The 26,716-nt window shown below is 49.1% G+C and overlaps 1 protein-coding gene across 1 annotated transcript in view; it reads right to left on the bottom strand.

Moving 5' to 3' along the window:
* Positions 1-25,478, bottom strand: part of TMEM163 (transmembrane protein 163) — a 1,005,122-nt gene extending 979,644 nt beyond the window's left edge. The window contains exon 1 of the mRNA XM_086958858.1: positions 25,054-25,478. Coding sequence (XP_086814984.1) covers positions 25,054-25,255 — 202 coding nt within the window. The 5' untranslated portion in view covers positions 25,256-25,478. The remainder of the gene's footprint in view (positions 1-25,053) is intronic.
* Between the last annotated feature and the right edge of the window lie 1,238 nt (positions 25,479-26,716).

Below are 26,716 nucleotides of genomic sequence, written 5' to 3'. Positions count from 1 at the left end.
AAGGGTCAGCCCCTGCTCCATACACAAGACGGCGATGAAAGGGTCTCAGGTGGAAATCTCACCTCAACCCTTTCCCTTGAGCACAAGCGTTCTGGGATGCAGGATAACTAACCTGATTTCGTCAGCAGGTGCAGCTATGTACGATGCATTTCCGTAATATTACGAAACAGGTTATCTAATTTCATGACCCCATGCTGTGTATGAAATATGTGTTACAGGCAGACAGCAGAATAACTCACCGGTTGTACTGCCCATGTGCAGAATTGGGAATTATTTTACAGAGAGGCTGCTGAGCAAGGCGCCTGATTTATTGACCACGTACAGTATTGGGAAAGCTGTGCTACAGACAAGCTACATAATTACTCATTGTATTTAATACCCTTTAAGCAGAATTGCGACTGGTGATACAGGCAGACTAATTCGCCAGAATGAATATCCGTGATCAGAATTATGAATTATTTTACACACACAGCATGATTACTCATTGGAAGGAACATGAAGGATGTTGCAGGCAGACTACGGAATGACTCGTCGGGTTTACTTTAAAAGGCGGGTGCAGAATTTTGAATGGTGCGTTACAGTCGGAATGCAGTTTACCCATTTGACGCAGCGCCTGTGCAGAAACACCTATAATGGGACTACAGGCCGACTACAGAATGTCTCCTCTGACGCTGCGCCTGTCTGCAGAAACACCTGTGATGTGACTACAGGCAGACCACAGAATGGCTCCTCTTATGCAATGCCTATGTGCAGAAACACCTGTGATGTGACTACAGGCAGATTATTTATTTATTTATTTAGAAGGTTTTATATAGCGCTGGCTAGACCCGGAGGTATCAGAGCGCTTACATGAGTATCAGACCATAGTTGCAGGTTACATCGTTAACAAAGGTTACACAGTTATTAGAGCATGGTAACATATTACATGTAAGGTCAAGATAGACAATAAGGACATATACGTAAGGGAAGAAGCAGGCCAGAATGTCTCCTCTGACACTGCACCTATGTGCAGAAAAACCTGTGATGTGACTACAGGCAGACTACAGAATGTCTCCTCTGATGCTGCGCCTGTCTGCAGAAACACCTGTGATGTGACTACAGGCAGACTACAGAATGGCTCCTCTGACGCAGCGCCTATGTGCAGAAACACCTGTGATTTGACTACAGGCAAACTACAGAATGGCTTCTCTGATGCAAGGCCTATGTGCGTAAACACCTGTGATGCATGTGACTACAGGCAGACTACAGAATGGCTCCTCTGATGCAACATCTATGTGCAGAAACATATGTGATGTGACTACAGGCAGACCACAGAATGGCTCCTGTTGGACTTGGCCCTTTTTCCAGGGTCATCCCTGAACCTTTTGCCTTCCTCCTATATTTTTTCTGACCTGTTGTTGGCTATTTTATGACTCTGGGCCCTTTACCACTGCTGATCAGTGTTAAAGTGCATATGCTCTCCCTACTGTAAATTGATGTATGAATTGGTGGTTCCATGTTTGGCTATTTGGTTTACTTGTCAGACCCTAGTACAGTGCACTGAGTGTGCCCAGGGCATGTATATCCAAATGCTGCTGGTGGGCCTGCAGCACTGGTTGTGCCACCCACAGAAGCAGCTTTGTAAAATGTGTCTAAAGTCTGCCATTGCAGAGCCTGCGTGCCGTCTGGTACTGCCATGCTGACTGGGCAAGTGCACCCACTTGCCAGTCCCTAAACCTTCCCTTTTCTTCATATCAGTCACCCCTATGGTTGGCCCAAGGGCATGGTGAATTGTTAGTATAATGTAGGACAAGCCCTGGTGTGTGTGGCATGTCCTAACAGTGAATTACAGCCATTTTCGTTGTTCACTATTGCAAGGCTACCTGTTCTCCATAGTCCAGAATGAGCAGTTAGAGTTACTACATTTTATAATCCTAACTGTCTCAGAGAACATGGCAGAAATTCGAGTTTAGTATGCCTGAACTCAGAATTATAAAATATATCTTTTAGTGAAGTTGAGTTTAATATTCTGCGTTTGAAAATACAACTTTTAGAAAGTAGGTATTTGCTTGTCTAACCATGCAAACCTGCCTCTGCTAGGTTGTGCATTCCTTTGTCTGGTTTTGTGAGTGACAGGGCTGGGGGATTCCAAGAGACAGGCTGAGTCACCCAGTGGTGAATAGAGAGATCTGCATCTAGGTTCACCTGAACCTTGAATAGGACTTTGCCCCCCCCCCACAGTGCTGGCTCCACCCCCTCAGGTGCGTATGATGTCTCTGCCCTGCACACTGAAAGAAGATAAGGAGTCCTGCCAACAAAGTGCTCCAGGACTGTACTTGCCTTCCACAATGCTGGCATCTGATGTGCCTGCCCTGAACTGTGAAAGGAAAGGAGAAGTCTGGTAAACAGAGTGCTTCAGAACTGGTTTGGACTGGGCAAAGGCCCCTCTCCCCTCAGAGAACAAAGGATTTTGTGGTATAAATATTGGAACCCTGATCCCATGAAATTAGATCACTTTGGATTACACGAAGAAACCTTTACTGAGGAGAGGAACCTGAAGAAACTGAAGAGAGACTGTTCCCAAGCTGAAGTGCTGCTTGGGGGATTGGCCTGCAGAGGTTGCCTTGCTGCCAAAGGAAGGAGAAAGGAACTTTGTATACTTTGCTTTCAACTTGTGAAGGATCTCCAAAGGCTTGGAAAAGAGCTTTCCTCCTGCTGAAGTCTCAGGGACAACAGACTTCACCCCCAGCTCCCCAGAGATCTTTGGAAGTGCCTGCGGCTGTTTTGGGCCTTCTGAGGAACTGCGTGTCGCAAGGAGCTGGAAGCGTGACTGAACGAGAAGAAGCATGTCACCGTCGCTGTGCCTGCAGTCGCAACTCTGCAGGAGGGTGTCGCCGCTAGAACTGTCGCACTGCACCGCTTCAAGATAAGAATCTCGCAACGAGGTCGGAGCGTGTCGCCGTCGCTGTGCCTGCTGTCGCAACTCCGAAGGAGGGTGTCGACGCTGGAACCGTCGCACTGCACCGCCTCGACCAAGAGCACCTCGCATCCCCAAGAAGCGCGCCACCGTCGGAGCTGCTGCCGTCGCATCTTGGATGTTGCCGCTGTAGTTGCCGCAGTGAGCGGAAGCTTCTCACATCATGGGAGAAGAGCTTCACCGCTGGAGCTGTTGCCGTCGCATCGTAAGGGTGTCGCCGCTGCAGTCCACACATCAAACCGAGAACATCTCTCCTCCCCGAGAAGCGTGCCGCATCAGGAAGATCTCCACGTCTTTGTTTCTTTGTATCTGAACTTTGCAGCATTTTCCCATCGCTGCGACACTGCTTGTCGTGGAAGTGCAACGCAACCTAAGGTACATTGACGCAGAGTGTCACATCTAAGAACTGAACTGAACTATGCTTAAATCTACCATCTTAAAGTAATCGTATTGTGTATTTTGGTCTTGTGGTAACTCGATATAAAGTCTACTTATTTTTTATACAAAACCTGTGTGGTGTCCATTTATAGTGTTGTCACTGGGTTACTGTATGTGGTCACAACTGCTTAACTTACAACGCCTCTGAAGTAAAGCCCTTCTGCTTGTGCCAAGCTACCAAAGGGGTGAGCAGGGGTTATTTTAGGAGTGTAATCCCCTTATCCTGACTAGAGGAGAGGGTCCCTATTTGTCACATGTACCTACCTGTAACAAACTAGAGACTCCCAAATCTAACACTTCCTCTGATGCAACACCTATGTGCAGAAACACCTGTGATGTGACTACAGGCAGACTACAGAATGGCTCCTCTGACGCAATACCTATGTGCAGAAACACCTGTGATGTGACTACAGGCAGACTACATAATGTCTCCTCTGACACAATGCCTATGTGCAGAAACACCTGTTGCGGGACTACAGGCAGACCACAGAATGTCTCCTCTGACGCAATGCCTATGTGCAGAAACACCTGTAACGGGACTACAGGGTCACTAGAGAATGGCTCCTCTGACGCAACGCCTATGTGCAGAAACTCCTGTGATGTGACTACAGGCAGACTACAGAATGGCTTCTCTTACGCAATGCCTACGTGCAGAAACACCTGTAATGGGACAACAGGCAGACTACAGAATGGGTCTTCTGACGCAACGCCTATGAGCAGAAACACCTGTGATGTGACTACAGGTCGACTACAGAATGTCCCCTCTGATGCAACGCCTATGTGCAGAAACACCTGTGATGTGACTACAGGTAGACTACAGAATGGCTCCTATGATTCAGCGCCTATGTGCAGAAACACCTGTGATGTGACTACAGAATGTCTCCTCTGATGCAGCGCCTATGTGCAGAAATACCTGTGATATGATTACAGGCAGACTACAGAATGGATCCTCTTATGCAACATCTATGTGGGGAAACACCTGTGATGTGACTACAGGCGGACTACAGAATGTCTCCTCTGACGCAACGCCTATGTGCAGAAACACCTGTTGCGGGACTACAGGCAGACCACAGAATGTCTACTCTGACGCAATGCCTATGTGCAGAAACACCTGTAAGGGGACTACAGGGTCATTACAGAATGGCTTCTCTGACGCAACGCCTATGTACAGAAACTTGTGTGATGTGACTACAGGCAGACCACAGAATGGCTTCTCTGACGCAATACCTATGTGCAGAAACACCTGTAATGGGACTACAGGCAGACTACAGAATGGCTCTTCTGATGCAACACCTATGAGCAGAAACACCTGTGATGTGACTACAGGCCGACTACAGAATGTCCCCTTTGATGCAACGCCTAAGTGCAAAAACACCTGTGATGTGACTACAGGTAGACTACAGAATGGCTCCTATGACGCAGCACCTATGTGCAGAAACACCTGTGATGTGACTACAGGCAGACTACAGAATGGCTCCTCTGACGCAACACCTATGTGCAGAAACACCTGTGATGTGACTACAGGCAGACTACAGAATGGCTCCTCTGAAGCAGCGCCTATGTGCAGAAACACCTGTGATTTGACTACAGGCCGACCACAGCATGGCTCCTCTGGCGCAACGCCTATGTGCAGAAACACCTGTGATTTGACTACAGGCAGACCACAGAATGGATCATCTGATGCACCGCCTATGTGCAGAAACACCTATGATGTGACTACATGCAGACCACAGAATGGCTCATCCGATTCTTTCCCTATGTGCAGGAATGTGCATTATGTTCTAAGCAGGTTATATAATAAATCCGTCGTATTACCAGGTATAGCAATCGTGATCATCTGCCACTTCATGTTACTTCATGTTACATAACAGTAACGCCTCACAAATATGAATTAATGTTCTTTTGCGTACCAGTAATCTTCATTACTCTGGATCCCGTTGTTCATGTCCTATTCGATACTATGTGCAGATAACCGTCTTTCAACAGAAAAAAAGGATCAGAAGAATGCTGGGACACTAACCCTGCCCCTCCCACCAGGAGTACATAAGGGGTACTTATCCAGCATTCCACCTGAACAACCAAGCCCCCAACAGGAAGGCCCGCCGTCCGGGAGGGAGGGCGGGTTGTATGAATGGGACGAGGATAAGGGGACCCGGTGTAATGAAGATTACTGGTAAGTAATAGAGCATTACCGCCAGTTCCCTTATGTCCTTGTCCCATTCAATACTATGTGGCAAATACCAAAGCAGAAAATCCGGCCTTCCCAAACAAAACAGAAGCCAACCCAGGAAACCACACCAAGGCAGCAACCGCAGGAAGCCAAAGGCAGAACCGGCTAAATCCAAGGCAGAGCCCACGACAAGAGGGAGCCTGTTAGAAAGGGGATCCCTGGCTGGCCGGGGGCTCGCGCCAAAGTCAGTCAGAGATCACCATTCCTAAGTCAGGGCAAGGGAGTTACACACCAAGATAACCCCTGCTCACCCTCTAGGTAACGTGACGCGAGCAGCAAGGCTAATCTCGGAGGTGATGTGTAAAGCGTTTGCGCGCACACCCAGCAACAACACCCAAGGCCCACCACAAAGGAAACTCCACACAAGGTTATATAAAAAATAGCCTTTGTATTATAGTAAAACACATTAGATAAAAAAACACACTTTACAATGTGCCAACAGGCACGGGCAGAATTTACAGGGGATTATGTACCGGACAGGGCCACATGGACCACTGTCAGGGGTATGTACTTTTTAGAATTAGCACTTGTTGTAATTAGCACTTTGTAGGAATAATAATACTTGTAGGTATAACACTAGCACATAGAACATATAATGACTGTAGCACCAAAATAGTACATGTAGCACACAACCAGTAATTACTGGTAAAGGTAAGTACCTCCTACGCCACCCTAACCACCTTAGGAAAATCACGCAGGGACCTCGGACCTTACTAGCAGGACCTATAGAAGGAAGTACAATCACCTATGCATCAAACACATAGCAAAGGGAAATAAGCAAAACACATGATGCATAAAAACATTCAGAGGTGTAGGTAATAACAATTGTGCAGAAATCACATTAGCAAGTAAATCACAAATTGCGCAAGGTGCACATAGGCACAACACTAGAACTGTCCCTCAGGCTAACTGGCCTCGCAAGGGCTGAAATGCCCTTAGTCCAAAATGTCAGGGCAAGCTGCACAGGCAGCCAAGAACAAACCTAAAAGTGGCAACTTCCCACTAAGTGCTGGGCAGCTGAAGACACTGATGGGGCCAACGTTGGAGCCTTGTGGGCTCAAGAACAACACTGGGGCCAAAGCACTCGTGACCCTAAGAGCCTTGTGGCTCTAAACAAACAGAATGGCACTCAAGAGCCTCTCGTGGGCTCGAAGGAAAGAATGTGGCCCTCAAGAGCCTCGCTGGGCTCTAGACAAATGAATGGTACTCCAGAGCCTCTCTGGGGCTCTACAACAACTGTGGGCTAGGAGCCTCGTGGGCTCTGAATTACAAATGTGGGCTCGTTGGAGTCCCTCTCTGGGGCTCGAATCAGAAAGGCTCTAAATACAACTGCGGCGCCTTGAGCCTCTCGTAGACCAACTGCGCCGTCGGTGGAGTCCGTCGTGGGGGGACTCGAAATATACTGCTGCCTCAGAGCCTCTGCGGCTCATACTAAAAATGCCTGCTGAGCCTCGTGGGCTCGGATTCACAACAACAATGTCCCCTGACCCTCTCCGGGCTCAAAATAAAAAAGCTGCCACCAGGATCGTTGGAGCCTCTCAGGCTCAATACACCGTTGGAGCGGCCCGCTGCCATCTGGGAACGCTCTGACCTTCCCTCTGAGCCTCCAGCCCTCCCGCACAAACTGGCTGCTTCTTGACTCCTCCAGTGGCGGTCCTGGGCGGCGGGACTCAGCCCAAGATCTCCTGCTCCTCTGGGCTCTTTCCTTACTCTCCGGCGCTGCACCTCGGGACCGGGACTTCCGGGCAGGCCACGCTGTAATTGGCCGGCCAGCCAGCTGCTTCTGGGTCGCCGTGGGCAGAGCGGCGGCCCGAGGGGATGCACTACTCTTCGGTTTTGATCCGGGGTGGGCTCCCGGTTAAAATCTCAAAATAAAAGTAAGGATGCGGCGTGAGCAGCCGCTAAATAAGTCAATAAAACAGGGTGGGCACCTGTTATTTGGACACAGCAAATTTGGCAAATAAGCGGGGTGGGCACCCGCGCCGGGAATCAGGAATGGGGGATCCCCACGCCGGGGAATCCCTCGAGGGATCCCGCACCAGCGGCGCCAGGTGCTATTTCAGGAGGGGGAGACCAGCACTCCCCAGGCGCTGGTGGCCCTAGAAGTCCCAAGAGTCTAGGGACAAGGTTCAAAATGCAAAAAGGAAGGTAGGGGGCAAGGCTGGGCCAGGGGCCAGCTCACAGGGCCCTCCAGGCAGGGAGGCAGTCCCAGTGGCGGTCCTCCTGGCCTCCAGCAACAGCAGGCCCCCCTCGGGATAGGATCCAAGAAGAGAACAACTTGTAAGGGGACACAGCCCCTTCTTATACTGTAAAATCCTTTGTCTCAGGGTGCAGGGTGGGAGAGAGACCAGTTGGAGCTGGTTTGTGAGCACTCTTGAAGTCCTCAGCCCCTCTATTCACTGGCAGGGTTAGGGTCATTAGACGCACCACAGGGGCGGAGCCAGCATTGTGTGGGGAAAGCCCAGCCCTATTCAGGACCCAGGTGCACCCCTCCCTCACATCACTCATGCTAATCTCTCCACTCACCACCGGGCAGACCCATCCAGACTCCTGGAGCCAGGCTCACCAGCCAGCTCCTGCCAATCACACGCCAGCACCCTTACTGCACACACATATCAATGTCTAGAAGTTGCACTTCCACACTAGACACATACACGCCGCATACATCATTGCGCAGCATTCAATCTCACGCGTTCGCACATACCAAACTCGAGCCTGCACTCCCTACACATCAGGAATTAACATGGACGCACACATTCCCCATGCATTCCTAAGGGAGGGCAGGCCAGCCTCACAACACACACGCACTTTTACTCTGGGACACAGGGAAAAAGTGCGCAGAGACCAAAAATCACTAACACAGATCACATACTAAAAGCAAAAAAGATTAGGGGTGAACCTGCCAGAAGGGCCAAGTCCAACACAACCCCCTTCCAGCCAAAACGCAGGGCAGACCAATCACCACCGTGATGGGCTTCACTGCTTGGGGCAATAAAACACGGACGCGGGCCCGCAACTGCAGGGACACCATCCTGTTCTATGCCCCGGTGAACCCCTGGGGTTCCTTCTAAAAATACTGTAGGGACTAACTGGGCTACCCCACTGGTACTCCCCAGCTGTCCTCATCCAGGACCAGGCCCTAGGCCACCCAGATGCCACTAGTTCCTGCCTAGTCACAGAGTGGGGGGTAGTAACCCCTGGCACATAGTAGCCACTCTCCACTCTTCCTGTCTGCAAGACAGGCCTAGACTGCCACTGGTTCTCCTGCCTAGGGTCTACAACATCAGGCGGACCAGGAGTCTCAGGGAAGGCTCTCTTCCCCTTACCTCTTCTTCTAGGGTTTCTCCTCCTCCTACGAGGGGTACCCTCAGAACTCCATTCCCCCAACCTAGGGTTTAACCCCTCAGGTTGCACCGGGGTCACAGGTGGGCGCTCCCACCCTCTGCATCCCCTTCCAGAGTCCTGCTCCCTCCCAACCGGGGCGGTACCTCTGGAAGAAGAACTGGTCAGGACACTGATTACAGTCATCCCACCCTTCAGGTCAGGCTGAACCTGGCCTCCCAACCTCTGGTCTAAAACCTTTGGTTGAATAATTGCCTGGCACTCCAGGACTTCTGGGGACTCACACACTATTCCCCAATGACTCCTTGCGCTGGACACCTGTACCCTCCCCACCGGAGCAGTACTGCCAGACTCTAGAACCATAGAAGCTCCGCTTACAGATGCTCCAGGTCCTCTACACACTAGGAGATCTCCCTCAAGTGGACTAACAGGAAAGCCTAGGTCCCCAACCTGGTGTTCCCTCAACAAACCATCCAGGCTCTGAGGCAGGGCTTCGGGCGTCTGGGGACTCTCGGTCACATACTCACTCCCGCTCCACTGAGACAGGTAGTAAGCCCCTACACCCTCCTCACTATACTAGGACCTAGCTGGGCTACTCTGACCCTCCTCCACCACGCTGGGCTGGAGGACATCTGACCCACTATTGTTGGAATCACCTCACTAATGACTCTAAAGAACTTCTCGCACTTTCCCAGCGGTCTGCTTCATCTGCAAGCTCACATGCTGTAGACAATCCACACCCTAACAGGTGTTGGCGCAATCCTGGTGAACAACAACTGAGCAGGTGCTCTTTGACAATCATTTCAAACAAGACGTCAAAATCATCTTTCGTGTGAACCGTTACCCAATCAAACAGTGTCCCACAACATTCATCCTCAAAATATTCCCAAGACTGGTGAGACAGTTTCCTACTGCCCCTGAATATCAACCTTAACTCCTCCTCTGGGGAAACAGGTACCACACTTGGGGAACTGGAAGTGGGACTTCCTATACTGAAATCTAAATAGCTGCCAACACTGGACTCAACCCTCCCTGGGGAATCCAGAGAATTAAAACTGTGGGCAGGGGATAGTCTACCCTCCAGAGCTACTCTCTCTCTGATGAGGGCCCTTTTCTCCTCTATCCTCTCCTGCGCTAAGACCCTTTCGGTCTCTAGCTGTTGCTTCTTAACACCCAGCTGCGCCATAGCCTGGGCATGCTCTAACTTGAGTTTTTCCAAGGCTAGCTGATGCTCCCTTTCTTTCATCCTATCTTTCCACTCATCTGGGGACAGAAAAAGGGATGGGGTGCTAGTACTGACACTGGACCCAGCAAGGGACTCCCTATCTATGAGGTCCTCACTGTCTGCTGGTGCCCATTCACTGTCATCTTCATCAACTTCATATTCTTCAGGGCTCCCCTCAGACTCACCACCCTCATGGTGTAAGGCCCGGGCCCTCTCTCTTGCACTGTGCTCTCGATCCCATTGATCCTTTTGCCATAGGATTAGGCTGTCCCTCAGTTTGGACTGGGTGTCTGACTCACCCACCTCTATGCCACCCTTTTCACAGAATCTGACCAGCTCTAACCTATTGTATCTAAAAAGACCACAGAGATCAAAAGCAGGCTCCATTTTGGCGGACGTTCTCAAGAAAAGTTTGACACAGGGAACGTAGGGGCCTGAGCTAGACCAGGAGTACACAATTCACAAAAATTAAGCAAGCTCCCTAACTCAGTCAGTCAGTCAAAATACTTTATTTCGATAAATCAATATCATAAAAAGAGACAATAACACTATACAGAATACAGACAATCTAAAAAACATAATTTATACAGAATAAAATCACAATTAATTAATTTACACAGTCAAAATGTTTAAAAAAGGGTATTAAAAATTGTTGACCTAAAAATACGTTTAAAATGCATTTGAAAAAGACAGGTCAGTTAAATAGGAATACCAGGTATCATTCTTTATAAGAAAGAAGACCCTCATATCAATTTCATTCAATTTCATTCATTAAAAATTCCCGTATTGTAAACATTGTACATAGCTTTCCTCCACTGTAAAATAGCATTTTAAGGGTTATTGGTCGTCTTCCCATTCTTGATTCTAACAGCTCCCACTAGGAAGTTGGCAACATGAAACATGATCCTAGGGGTCTGCAATGACTGTAAAAACAGGAGTGCTGGCTTTACTTGAATGAACCCTGCCTCCTTTAGAATAGGAATCAGAAATTTCGCCCTTACAGCCGTGTAGTGTCCACAGAACATCAAAAAGCGCATTGTATTCTGGGTCGAAAGGTTGTCACAAGAACACGGCATTGCGTTTTCAGGGGTACTTCAGGTTGGAAAATGACCAAGGGTCAGGTGAATCAAATTAAACCGAAATCGGGTTAAAAGGAACCGGTGATATGGTCTATTTACAGTAGCTAAATACAATTCGGGGCCTACTTGAGTGCTCATAATGATGTTAGCCCTCACCGTAGGTTTTTTTAATTCCATTTGTTCCCTCTCCAGGCTTAACATTTCTCCCATTGCGCCCTTAATCAAGGCAATGTCTTTTGTTGTTATGGACTCCGGGGATGAAAAAAAGCTCTGGTCTCCCTTGCTTAACAAAACTGTCTTTAATGTATGCTAGCCACAAGATTTTATTGGCTTTGTCCAGCTGTAAAGAGTCTTTTAGAATGATATGATTGAGAGGGATTTCCTGGTTCAACCAGATCTTCAGCCATGCTAGAAGGGGGGGCATTTTTATCAAATCTGCTATAAAACCCACTCCTAATTCAGTATGTATTAAATATGATGGAGTGGACTGTGGCACAGAGAGGACAGCTCCTAAAAATGTGTTCTCAGTAGTCTGTATACTGTCCGAAGAACAGTATCCCCAAATTGCACAACCATATGTAGCCACCGCAAGGCATTTTGCTTTGTAGATTTTCATTAAAGATGCTATTGGCCTTGCCCCCAATTTTTTCGAAAAACCCTGCAGGGCGGAGGATGTTCTTGCAAGGGAGATGTTTCTATTTTTTAACTGAGGACCTCAGTTCCCTTTCTCATCAAAAGTGATCCCCAAGTATGGGAACGTGGCTACTCTACAAAGTTCTTCTTTGCCACATGTAAAAGTTTTTAGGTTCCTATTCTTGCTACTCCTACCCATTATCATGATTTGAGACTTTTTAACATTTATCTTAAGGTCCAAAGAACCCATAAAGTCTTCAAATACGTCCAAGAGGCGTTGTAAACCAACACCTGTCCGTGAAAGCAAGATGGCATCATCCGCGTATAGGACTGGGATTCCAAGTTCTCTTATACGCGGGGTGTCAAGGGATGTTTTTTTTAACGCTGGTTCCAGTGCATTTATATAAATGGTAAATAGGAGGGGTGCCAAAATGCACCCCTGCCTAACCGCCCTTTCGGAGTTAAAATGACTGGTACAACGACCCTCCGAAGTAACCCTAACTGAGGCTAGAAGGCCAGAATGCAAATCCGCTAGGAGATTTACTAACGCCCTGTCCAGACCCATGTCAATTAAAATTTGCCACAGTTTTGATCGATTAACAAGGTCAAAAGTCGATGAGAGGTCCATGAACCCCAGGTACATGGACCCCCCCTTAGCCCTGGTATATTTTTCCACTAATAAGTGCAAATTGAGTCCTAGGTCCAACGTGCTCCTTTTTGGTCTAAATCCGTACTGTACATTTGATAAGACCCCTTTCTCATTCACTCATTCATTCAGTTTAGATAAAATAACCCGACCCAATATTTTCACAGATGAATCAATCAGTGAGATAAGTCTGTAACAGGAGGGGTCTTGCCTGTTACCCTTTTTATAGACCGCAATTATGATGGATTTTTTCCATGAGGCCGGGACGTTGACTTTGGTTAGGGCGTTAAAGACATTACATAAGATTTTACACCAACATTTTGGGGCACATTTGAAAACATCCGCCGGAACCCCATCAGGGCCCGGCGCTTTATTTTTCAGGGTCAAATCTATTGCCCTTTCAACTTCTGCAGCCTCAAAAATTACAGCAGTGCCCTCGATGTTATGGATAGTGCCCTCGATTTGCACATCGTTGCTAGTGTCTGAGTATATTTTACTGAAGTGTTGGATCCAACCCTCGTCTGGGATGTTTGCCTCGAGAGGGGTATTTTCCTCACCCGAAAATAATGGCTGATTTATAATCTTCCAAAATAAACCACTATTTTTTAGGGTTTCTGGGTCGAGTAGTTGGGCCCAAGCTGCATCTTTCAGCTCCTTTTTTCCTTTTAGCTTTTTTATATATACTCCTTAAACTAGCGATATGTACACAATTTTTAGGCGTGGCTTTCAGGGCTTTAAGTAGATCGCCATGGGCTTTAGAGCAGTTTTTGTCAAACCACCTTTTACTTTGTAGCGGCTTCTGAGTTAGTTCAACCTGTAGACTTTGGATTATTTCTAGACAAATGTTATCAAACGCAGGAATAACATCTTTATTTTCTATCCGATTTGCTAGGCATATTGCCACTTCATCCTCTACATTGATCAATACCTCTTGGAGGAATGTTTCAGGGACTATTTTTGTCCATTTTAACCTTCGTCTCTGGTCTTTAACGGACACGTTTAGCCCCCCACTATGTACCACCGTTTTTAGTGAGAGTAGATCCGAGTGCTTTGATTCCAATAAAACAGGGTTATGATAACTAAAAACTGATACCTCGGTCTGATAATTTAAAACCTTGCTCAACAAAAATGAAGACCTCAAAATATAATCAATAATAGTGCCATCATCATTACCTTTAAATGTAGGGGACCTGCTTTTACCCTCCCCGCAGCCTGACTCATATAGATTCCATCTGGCAAGGAAGTTTTCTAAAAACTCCCCCCGCCTGGTGTGTTCCAGATGGATAGATAAGGAGAGGGGTGGACCTTCTTCATCCTGGCTAATACTTGGTAGACTGCAGGGATGGATGTTAAAGTCCCCCAAAAAAAGTATCTCAAAAGTATTTACATTAACACTATAGGCTGACAAGAATTTGTCCAGTGCATCCAAATTATGACCGGTACACTCATTTGCATTTGAGTTATAAAAATTCACAAATAGAATCTTGGCCTTATCCTGGGTAGAAAGTTCAACAATTAGACAATTATCAGAACCTGAGTTACACTGTGTCATTTAGCCTTTTACATCAAGTTTGAATAAAGTTAGTAAGCCACCCTTGGCTCTTCCTGAAGCACTACTAGTTGCGGGAATGCAAAAGTGACTGTAGCCGACCAGAGAGAAGCTATTAGCTTGTTCCCATGTCTCTTGTAAGGCAATAATATCAAAAGTTTTTAATGTATTGCGCCACACAACGTTCCTGACTTTGGTCTTAATACCAGCAATATTCCAGGTAACAATTTTAAAGGAGGGTATGGGGGTTGTACTGTACTTCCTGGGTCGATAGAAAGTCAATCATTTTCCGCCAATGAGGATAAAGGGGCATAACGATTGAAAAGTGGTAGGGCCTGATCGAATTGATTATGTGTGCTAGCCAACTGGTAACAGTAAGGATCCCCATTATTTTGATGTTGATAAACATTATTTTGTTGTTGGTAAGTATTTGGGACACAACCGGCAACACCCCTTCTATACCCATTAGCTGGATGCTTATGGTGGTGGGGTGGTGGACGTTGGGTCTTATCCAGCAAGCTCCCTAACTCAGAGAACTCACACTCACTTGTCCAGGGCAACACACCATTCATCCACACACACCTTCCCCTCGGACTGGTAAGGCAGTTTCTACCACCCTTGACTTCTCACCCTGAGCATAAGCGACACAGGTACCAAAACTCTGGGAGCAGGGTGGGGAACACATGTACGGGACACAATTACAAAATGACACCTTTCAGGAGAAGAAACACTGGAACTTCACCCAAAAAAACAATAATTCCCCAAAATGTGGTTATCTAAAAATGCAGAGTTTTGTAGTGCGGCCTGTTGCCACTGTGTTACAGCGCAAACGCAAGTCCAAATCCTCACCGCTTGCCACCAATGTTAGAAACGGGATCCCAGGCTGGCCGGGGCTCGCGCCAAAGTCAGTCAGAAATCACCATTCCTAAGTCAGGGCAAGGGAGTTACAAACCAAGATAACCCCTGCTCACCCTCCAGGTAACGTGACGCGAGCAGCAAGGCTAATCTCGGAGGCGATGTGTAAAGCGTTTGCGCACGCACCCAGCAAAAACACCCAAGGCCCACCACAAAGGAAACTCCACACAAGGTTATATAAAAAATAGCCTTTGTATTATAGTAAAACACATTAGATAAAAACACACACTTTACAATGTGCCAACAGGCATGGGCAGAATTTACAGGGGATTATGTACCAGACAGGGCCACATGGACCACTGTCAGGGGTATGCACATTTTAGAATTAGCACTTGTTGTAATTAGCACTTTGTAGGAATAATAATACTTGTAGGTATAACACTAGCACATAGAACATATAATGACTGAAGCACCAAAATAGTACATGTAGCACACAACCAGTAATTACTGGTAAAGGTAAGTACCTCCTACGCCACCCTAACCACCTTAGGAAAATCACGCAGGGACCTAGGACCTTACTAGCAGGACCTAAAAAGGAAGAACAATCACCTAAGCATCAAACACATAGCAAAGGGAAATAAGCAAAACACATGATGCATAAAAACATTCAGAGGTGTAGGTAATAACAATTGCGCATAAATCACATTAGCAAGTAAATCATAAATTGCGCAAGGTGCACATAGGCACAACACTAGAACTGTCCCTCGGGCCAACTGGCCTCGCAAGGGCTGAAATGCCCATAGTCCAAAATGTCAGGGCAAGCTGCGCAGGCAGCCAAGAACAAACCTAAACGTGGCAACTGCCCCCTAAGTGCTGGGCAGCTGAAGACACTGATGGGGCCAACGTTGGAGCCTCGTGGGCTCAAGAACAACACTGGGGCCAAAGCACTCGTGATCCCAAGAGCCTCGTGGTTCTAAACAAACAGAATGGCACTCAAGAGCCTCTTGTGGGCTCGAAGGAAAGAATGTGGCCTCAAGAGCCTCGCTGGGCTCTAGACAAATGAATGGTACTCCAGAGCCTCTCTGGGGCTCTACAACAACTGTGGGCTGGGAGCCTCGTGGGCTCTGAATTACAAATGTGGGCTTGTTGGAGTCCCTCTCTGGGACTCGAATCGGAAAGGCTCTCTGAGCCTTGTGGCGCCTTGAGTCTCTTGGGGCTCTGTAGACCAACAATGTCCCCTGAGCCCCTCCGGGCTCGAAATAAACAAGCTGCCCCCGGGATCATTGGAGCCTCTCAGGCTCTATACATCGTTGGAGCGGCCCGCTGCCATTCAGGGCCGCTCTGACTTTCACTCTGAGCCTCCAGCCCTCCCGCACTCACCGGCTGCTTCTTGACTTCTCTGGTGGCGGTCCTGGGCGGCAGGACTCAGCCCAAGAGCTCCCGCTCCTCTGGGCTCTTTCCTTACTCTCTGGCGGTGCACCTCGGGACCGGGACTTCCGGGCAGGCCGCGCTGTAATTGGCCGGCCAGCCAGCTGCTTCCGGGTCACCGTGGGCACAGCGGCGGCCCGAGCGGATGCACTCCTCGTCGGTTTTGATCCGGGACGGGCTCCCAGTTAAAATCTCAAAATAAAAGTAAAGATGCGGAGTGGGCAGCCGCTAAATAAGTCAATAAAACAGGGTGGGAACCTGTTATTTGGACACAGCAAATTTGGCAAATAAGCGGGGTGGGCACCCGCGCCGGGAATCAGGAACGGGGGATCCTCACGCCGGGGAATCACTCGAGGGATCCCGCACCAGCGGCGCCAGGTGCTATTTCAGAAGGGGGAGACCAGCCCTTCCCAGGCGCTGGTGGCCCTAGAAGTCAAGAGAGTCCAGGGACAAGGTTCAAAATGCAAAAAGGAAGGTAGGGGGCAAGGCTGGGCCAGGGGCCAGCTCACAGAGCCCTCCAGGCAGGGAGGCAGCCCCAGTGGCGGTCCTCCTGGGCTCCAGCAACAGCAGGCCCCCCTCAGGATAGGATCCAAGAAGAGAACAACTTGTAAGGGGACACAGCCCCTTCTTATACTGTAAAATCTTTTGTCTCAGGGTGCAGGGTGGGGGAGAGACCAGTTGCAGCTGGTTTGTGAGCACTCTTGATGTGCTCAGCCCCTCACTCTATTCACTGGCGGGGTTAGGGTCATTAGACACACCACAGGGGGCGGAGCCAGCATTGTGTGGGGAAAGCCCAGCCCTATTCAGGACCCAGGTGCACCCCTCCCTCACATCACTCATGCTAATCTCTCCACTCACCACTGGGCAGACCCATTCAGACTCCTGGAGTCAGGCTCACCAGCCAGCTCAAGCCAATCACACGCCAGCACCCTTACTGCCAACACATACCAATGTCTAGAAGTTGCACTTCCACACTAGACACATACACGCCACATACATCATTGCGCAGCATTCAATCTCACGCGTTCGCACATACCAAACTTGAGCCTGCACTCCCTACACATCAGGAATTAACATGGACACACACATTCCCCATGCATTCCTATGGGAGGGCAGGCCAGCCTCACTACACACACACACTTTTACTCTGGGACACAGGGAAAAAGTGCGCAGAGACCAAAAATCACGAACATAGATCACATACTAAAAGCAAAAATGATTAGGGGTGAACCTACCAGAAGGGCCAAGTCCAACAGAGCCCCACCAAACCCGGACGCACCCAACAAAACAATCGGGAAAGCCAACCAAGGCAAGAAGAAAACAACAGCGATGAGGCTACCCAAAGACAAAGGCCAAGAGCCACCAGGCCAGCAAGCCAGAACCGGGCAACATGAGCCAAGCCCAGGCACGGAGAACCCATGCCAGCAGAACACAGGCCCCAGAACGAAAAGAAACACCCAGGGGACAAGGGGGCCAGAGAAAAGCGAAGCCCCAACCAAAAACAATCAAAGTCGCCCCTGGAAAAAAGAAGGCCAAGAAGCCCACCAAGGGCAAGACCAAACCAGTGGAGAAGGGAAGTAAATGACCGAACCCCAGAGAGACCAGAGGACAAACCCCCGGAACCCCACAAAAGAGCATCAGGCCCCATGAGCAAAGGGGCCAGCACCAGCCTACAGGCCACCAGCACTCAGTCCGGAAGGCGAGACAGAGCCCACGTACAAGGCACCGGGGAAGAAAGAACAAACCCCGGAAGCCAATCCATCAGGCCCCGAGAGACCAGGAAACAAGGCACCGAGGGAACCAGCCCTTCCAGGAAACCCGAGCAGCAAGAACAGACAAGGGCAACCAACCAGGACAAAGAGACCTAGAAAAACAAAGAGGAAAAGGAGATAGGAGGAACCACATGAATACCAGAATACAGCTCCAGCAAAACACCCCAACAGCAAACCGGCGGAAACCGGAGCAGGAAACCACAGCTCTAAGAAGGCACACCTCGAACACCAACGAAGGATTGCAACCGGACGGTCAAACGACCCAGAGAACCCAATACCATAGCAAGGGAACCACAAGGGAGCCAACAACAACAACAGACAAGCCCAACCAAAGATAGGCCAGGCATAGACGACCACAAACAGCCTAAGCAGAAGGCAGGGGCAAAAACACAGAGGCCAGCAAGACCGAGGGCCAAAACCCCTAGAGGACCTGAAGGAGCGGTACAGGCCCAAACATCACAGCAAGGAACCCCAAACCACCAGGGGAGAAGAAACACAAAAACATCACGACCACAGAAGTAACAGAAGCCAGGGCGAAACGCACAAGCAAACCAAACACCACAGCCTGGCACGATCAAAGGTAGGGCACGCGCAGGGGATGAACCCCCAGGGCATGAAACGGCAACTGAAGACACAGCCGGGAAGCCAAAGCTGAAGCCAAGCAACCCGCATGACCAGAAGGACCCGAAGGCCCAACCCAAAACGGGGGAAGGCCAAAGAAGGGAAGGCCCCAGCAGAGCACAAGCTAGAGAGCAAACAGCCCCGTCGGTGCCCAAACGGAACCCAAGAGGAGGCAAGCAGGGAGCACAGAAATGGGAGACAGACCCAAGTTCAAGTTTATTTGTATTTGATTTGGTTCTCCACCGAGAACCACAAATATTAAATACACAATATTCAAATTTAAACTATTTTGTTAAAAATTTCATTCTAATACAAAATTAAAAACGATTTTAAAAATTTGTAAAAATTGTGACATACAAATTCGTTTGGTGGAACTTTACATAAAATAATCAATTCCTGTACTGAGTTAATTCTGCATTTTGAATAAACTGGTTGTAAAAACAGACCCAAACAGGCACAACCAGAACCAAGAGGCCACAACGTCAGGAACACACTACCCCTGCAAGGACCGGAACCCGACAGCAGAGGGATCAGCCACCCCACAGGCCGAAAAGACACCAGCAAAGAAGAGCCAGGCCACCCAGCGAACCTCCAACACAGCCCCAACAGGCAGTCCAGGACCACAGCAAGAGCACAACCAGGCAGACCCGAGCAGGTCGCACCAAACAGAAACCAGCAGACCAGCCAAGAACAGGAGACAACAGGGAGGAAGGCCGAAGGCAATAGGCAACCACAAGTAGGTATCACCGAAGGCCAAGCAGAAGCAACCACAAACCTGAACACCAGGGGCGACCGAAACACGGCCCGTGGAACAACATGAGAACAGGGAAAAACTGAGACACAACTCCGGCAGAAAGAACCACCAGAAAGGGCAGGGACAACACCCCTCCCCTCCTCAGCGAACTAAGCCGGAGAAGAACACCCCAGCCCAGAAGAGACGCAGCGGAGGCCAACAGTACACAGGGAATCCATACAGGCAACAAAAAAAGTCCACCCAGCAGCACCACTGACACCAGACAAGACCAGAAGAAGCAGGGAGGAAAGGCCAAAGTAAGAAGCACAGCCAAGAGGCCAAACACAAGACACCCCAGGGGAAGCCAAAATCCACTGAGGCACCACAGCAGACGAGGCCCCCAGAACACCATGCAGCAGCGAGGATCGGCCAGGGCATCCCCAAGCACACCGGCAAAGGAGACAGACCCCGAAAGAGGGCTAGACCAGCACCACAGCACCCACCAAGAACCAGCAGCCCGGGGAAGCCGAAAAAAGAGGAAACCAACCTCAACCAGAATCACAAGCGGGCGACCCCACCAAGGAGAGAAGTCATCCATAGGGAGGAAAGGTCACAGGCAAAAAAAACCTGGAGGCCAGGACTGCAACAACCAGGCCCAGGACACAGCCAAGGAGCACCAGCACCTAGCCCGAATGTCAGGGCTAGCAGAGAACCAGGGAAAAACGCCGCACAAACAAGCGCGCCAGGAAGAACTACGCAGAAGCGCAGGCAAAGGCAACACGGAAAGGGACCAGGAGAGGCAGAACAGCAGCAGGATGACAGAGACAACAACCCGGCACTGCAGCCACAGGTACATCCTCCAGGATAAGCAATGGGCAGAGAACAGCCCTGCCTCCCAGCAAGCCTGGTAGGCCAGGAGGCAGACCAACAAACCCCCCCGCCCGCGAAGCCAGGCAGCCGGGCGAGGGGAGGTGAGGTGAAAAGATGTGTACGCCACCCCAGCCCAGCATGAGCAGCACCAGCATCCAAGTCCATTCTGTCGACAGACAGGAAAAAGAACAGGCGGAATGCTGGGTATGTACCCCTTATGTACCCCAGGTGGGAAGGGCGGGGTCAGTGTCCCAGCATTCTTCTGATCCTTTTTTTCTGCCGGGAGATGGTTATCTCCACATAGTATTGAATGGGACGAGGACATAAGGGACCTGGGGGTAATAGCAAAGTGAAAAAATGTGAACTATATTTTATAAACCACAGAAAAACGTACTTGTTTCAATATCCCTTTTAGTGTATGCATTAGTGAAGGTCTTAATACGAATTACGCATGTTTATTATGTGGAGGAATACGCATAATTGCCATAGACGGGTTGCAGAGTAGCTTTTCTCTTTCGAAATTACTGCTGATGCATCTCAGATAAACTATGAAACACCTCGTCTGATTCAGTATGTGTACAGGTCTGAAAGAAGCCCTTCCGGCAGACGTGTAATGACATAAGTGGCACGGGCTACGTACTAACTCCTCTATATAATAAGCATGGGCAGAATCATGAATCATGTAATCGACTACAGAGTAGCTAGTTTCATTACATAGCCTTAGCCACACGTAGGTAAAACATATTCCGAGCAGACTGCATAATAACATATTCAAATTGACAATCAAACAGGCAGACAGATATACATTCATAGATAGAGAGATAGATAGATAGATGGATGGATGGATGGATGGATGGATGGATGGATGGATGGATGGATGGATGGATGGATGGATGGATGGATGGATGGATGGATGGATGGATGGATGGATGGATGGATGGATGGATGGATGGATGGATGGATGGATGGATAGATAGATAGATAGATAGATAGATAGATAGATAGATAGATAGATAGATAGATAGATAGATAGATAGATAGAACGCGTCCTTAATACAATGTGCAGAAATATATCAGCTGTTTTCCAGGCAGACGTGAGGAGTCAAGGGGGCGGCTTTAGGCAACCTCCCTTCCTCAGCCTTATCAATTATTTAAGCTCCACTGGTATTACAATCAAAGACCCTTGCTCTGAAGGGCTGCCTTCGCCTGTGCCTGTGAAACGAGTGTTTAACGCACGGTCTCTGCGGTGTAGATATTTGTCCTACCGGTTTAGTCCTGATAAGGTGCTAATAGTAATATGTCATTTGATGTGAAAGGAAATTCGGTCCTGTTTCAGTGTAATAATGGGTGCCGCTGATCAACAGAAATGCCCTCCAAGGCCTTAGAGTGCCTCTTTTAATGTACCTCGTTGATCTGTGAAGTGGCATCCGTGTCCGGTGCTGAAACAGACCCCGCCCTTCGGTACCTGCGGGGATGCTTTATGATGTGTGCTGTCTGACCGGGCCGCTGCCACGTCTTAATTCCCATTGTGTTTCAGCGGAGAGAATCTCTTCCTAATCCCGCCTGCAATTTGCAAGGAGGGCTCTCCGCTGGGATCAACAACTGCGAGGGCTGCAGCCTCCTTCCGGTCTGCTTCTAAATATAACTCCCCCGCGGAGGGGATCGAATTGCAGCCGCGGGCACGGATATTACATTAAAAAGGGATTGAAGCAAAAAACGTTTTTTCTCATAAAACAAAAGCATACCTTGGTATACGCTAAAAATAGTAACCTCGTCGACTACTGTACTACTAACTGCTGAGTTTGAAAATCGCAGACGCTCATGTCACCCAACCGTGGCCACCCAGAGGAGAAAGTTGACTCTTTTCTGTAATCTGCAGTTCTCCTTTCTGGAGCGCCGAAAGTGGAGTTAAATCAGGGTCATCGATGGGGCGTCCTTTACCCCACCCCGTCCACGATGGCTACAGTGGCTACAGTGCTACAGAAATTTATATATATATATATATATATATATATATTATTTTTTTTTTCGCCCTGTGCGAAACGCGTCTGTCGGGGGTGCTGGGGGGTTTGGAAATAAAATAACTTAAGAAACCACGACACTGGAGTGCTGGCCGTTTTTTCTTGGAACCGATTTCTGGGAACGTGTAACGATATATATATATATATATATATATATATATATATATATATATATATATATATATATATATATATATATATATATATATATATATATATATATATATATATATATATATATATATATATACATATATACTCACCCAAACATACATATAGACATATATACACACATACATATGTATATATATATATATGGGTGTATGTATATATATGTGTGTGTGTGTGTGTGTATATATATATATATATATACATATACAAAAAATGACGATGCCGTGTGCAGTTTAACATTTTTAATCTCTGCCGGAATAGAGATATATATAGAATCTATGCACTACACCGATTTTTGAGAACAAGTTCGATTAGCTGCAGTCCCCTTGCCAAAAACGTGTTTTTGTCTGTGTTGATGGTAAGCGGTTAAGAACCTGGTGATTGATGACAGGGTCAGTTTCTTAGATACATTCAGTATCACTTTTGTTGCAGACCGTGGCTCAATATAAACTGTCCTGCAGCCGCAATAATGTATAAAACATCCGTGAGGTGTTTCAAGGTAGACTACTGTAAGAGAACTGGGAAATACTATGTGAAATAATAAGGGAAAATGAACGCGCAAATAATTTTTAAAAAAGTGAAATCACTGGGTAAAAAATAATAACATTACACTGCAATGCTTGCATTTTAACCAGGGACTACAGTCATGACCATTCCTTTTGTGCCCTGGAAGACGCGCGCTATAAATAGGTGGGTCTCTGACGTCAATGTGATAAAATACAGTTTTAAAGTGGTACCGCCCTCTCACTCCCCAAAGCGCGTGAGAGAAGGCAGAAGCGCTTTCACACATGCGATGGTTTATGCGCTATGTGCCGAGGGGCACTGATGGAGCGAGAACTGCCTGTGCCGTTCACTGAGTGCTATGCTGCTGCTATGCACGCGCGCTTTCCATTAGCTGCCTCCACCTCGGACTCTCGACCCGAGGGGCTGCCAGCTGAGCTCGGGCACCCTGCTCCGCCGGAGACCGGCCGTGACATGTGAGGTGGTTGAGGTAGTTCTGTGACTAATACCAGGCGGGTGGGGTCTAAATACCCCCTCGCCTCTTAGCACCCTGGTTGGAGGTACAGCGGGTGGCACGGCTGGTACTGCCCCCTTCTAATCCCAGGTTTCATGGCGTTTCCCCCCAGGGACCCCCAGTACTAGTTCCTGCCTGATGTTTATGGAACACATGTAGTCCGAGGGTTAAGAGGAGGTGTCTATGAACGTAGTCAGGGTTGGGGAAGGGCGAGTCACGTCTCCGCACCTGGCGAGAATACGGCTCTTCCCCTGTTACCCCGGTATTGAACTGTCCTACTGACACATCCTCCCGTGTCCTTGCAGTTCACCCCTCCTTGTTCTGAGCACGCCCCCCCCCCCCCCCCCCCCCCCCCGCGATGGGATCAATGCTGACCCCCTTTACACCTGCCTTCACCCCTCCCGGCCTCTCAGTGGGACCTGCCTGCTGAAGAATACAAGGACCCCCCACCCTCCTGTCCCTGCAGGCCTGTCGATTCTTGCAGTGTCACAGTGCCCAGGATCAGATGAGAGGTCGCTGCACCCGATGCCTGTCTCCCGTCCCATCTACCTACAACACTCACTGATAAATTATAGAATCTCCTACACATTGTATGGCAGTGGAGATACACCTGAGCTAGAGAAGGAGCTGCCGCCCTTATGTCTGTCTTCCACTCCTACGTCCTCTAAGGCTTAAAGGCTGCTACAGAACACCCCCCCCCCCCCCCACACACACACAATCACACACACACACAAGCCGTCCCCTTTAGGCCAGTCCTTCTCTATTGAGGAGATGTGCCCAGGATCAGATAAGTTGCGGTATCCCACCTCTGACTTCCACCACACCTGCCTTTCACACTCAGTGCCCTGCTGTAGCTTCCACCCACCCCCTTCCTGGGAGGCCAGGTCACCTTTACTAGAGAGACACTCCCGTCCCAATGTCAGATACCATGTACCCCTCTCTTCCACCGCTAATGGCCTCTGAGGCTGACTGGGCTGCACCCCATTTCTCCAAAGGCCAGTCCACCTCTCTTGTGACGTGTATCCCGAATCGCCATCAGATAAGAAGTTACAGCGCTCACCTCTGTCTTCCAATACTAATGGGCTTTCCGATTTACTAGCTTGCCCGTGAATGCCCCCAGCCCCATCCTCCTCGTAGGTCAGTCCCCGCTGCTGAGGAGATGTGCCCAGGATCAGATAAGATGCAGTGCGCCCTCGCGGCTCTCTTCCACCCCTACCGGCTCCTGGGCTTGCTGGCCTGCCAGGGCCCACTCCCTTTCCCCATAGTCCAGTCCTCCGACTTGGACATGTGCCCAGGATCAGATAGGATGCAGTGCGCCCTCACCGCTCTCCTCCACCCCTACCGGCTCCTGGGCTTGCAAACCTTCTAGGGGCCCATTCCCTGCCTCCACAGGCCAGCCTGAGACGTGTATCCAGTGCCCACCTCCAAGGAGACGCTCGCGGATCAGATAAGAAGTTGCCGCTGCTCACCTCTGTCTTCCAGCCCGTCGCTGAACTGGGTGCTGCTCTCGCTAATTTTCATCTGCTGCTCCCGGTCCATGGCTTGAAAGGCTGAGGGCGCCGACTCCGGGGGCTCAACTGGGGGGTGCGCGGGGGTCCCGTTCCAAGACGAGGGCTGCACGATGGTGGGGTCCGGGGCGCTGCAGAGATCCGTTTCCAGGGAGGACTCCATCCTGGCCGGGCGAAGCTGCGAGAATGTGGCACCCAGGTGAGATGCAGCCCAAGACGCATCCAGCAGAGGGGTGGAGGGAGGACGCGGGAGTGCAACAACAACAAAAAAATGGGAATATGAAAAATATCCAGTGGGCTCCCAGCCCGGCTCTCAGCGCAAGCTCAGCAGCATCAGCAGCACCAGGCTCCGTCAGCAGCGCCGAGCTGCTAACTAGAGGCAGAGGCAGCAGGGAGATTCTAATTAAAACTCAGCCCCCTGCCTCCCCTCTCCCCATCACCGCATGGGAGTGCACGGGCACCAGCCGCGCGCAGACCACCGCCAGCCCGAGAGCGAGGCTGGCACGAGCGGCTCCGTCCTCCCCTCACATCCTCCTCATTCCAGCGGCCAGAGGACCATCTGTCTGTCCCGGGATGCTTCCGAACAAATATTGCTGCAGGCGGGGTGAGGTGGGGGAATAGCGCTGCACGGAGCTGCTCTGCGTCCAAGCCGCTCTAAAGTCACTCAGCTGCACCTGAGGCCAGAGGAAGGGTTCAGGGCAATAGTTTTTTCAAAACTCACACCTTCATACCCCCATACCCCCTTCATACCCCCACTACCATTACAATAGTCGGGTACTTCAGGGGCATACCACGTGACGCCCGCACTACTGTTACTATTGTTTCTTGAGTAACAGGGAATGGAGCGAACGGATTGTTTCCGACCATGTTTCATCGACACGTGCAGAAGGGACATAAATAAAAGAAACACATTGTAAATTCATTGCTACTGAGCACGGGCTCACCAGGAAGGAGCACCTGACTGAGACTGTTAGGATGGGTGGCTCGATGAATGACCCCATTCTACTACTATGATCCCCAAATAAACCCTTGTAGACTCTTTCCTCCCCTACCCGCTCTTGCATCATCTCATACCTCTTTTACTATTCAGATTTCCCAAACAAGCCTTTCTGAACCCTTTCCTCCGACTCTTCCCCCTCCACCGCTCTTTTACTCATCCCAAGCCTCTTCCAACTGCTATGAGCTCCCCAAAAACCACTTTCTAGACCCTTTCCTCTTCTGTCCCTCCACTAATCCTTTCCAACTAACAGACTCACATGTCCACTTCTCAAATTAATTTCATACTTCCCTATACAAACTCATCACTAATCCTTTTTGGTTCTGGAGTAGCGTGCTACTCACAGAAAAGCTCTTCAACGCCTTGTCAGGGGTAGTACGCGCTATATAAAAGCAATTACAATATCAGTCTTCATATGGATGAATGAATCATAATTTTCTGGACAGATGAACAAAGTCATGCAAAATAGTGAGGCTGGGTGAAAGGGTACATTTCTAATGATTGGCAGTAGACACATATGGATCCATGACTGGGAGTGTTACATGGATGGGAGAATAACATTATCAGGATGGACAATGAATGAGAGCGTAAGGATGGATGGACAATGAATGAGAGTGTAAGGATGGA

Source organism: Lissotriton vulgaris, chromosome 2_1, assembly GCF_964263255.1.
Source record: "Lissotriton vulgaris chromosome 2_1, aLisVul1.2, whole genome shotgun sequence".
In the NCBI taxonomy this organism is placed as follows: Eukaryota; Metazoa; Chordata; class Amphibia; order Caudata; family Salamandridae; genus Lissotriton; species Lissotriton vulgaris.
Note: the sequence above shows the minus strand (reverse complement) of the source record. Positions and strands in the feature narration are given on the sequence as shown.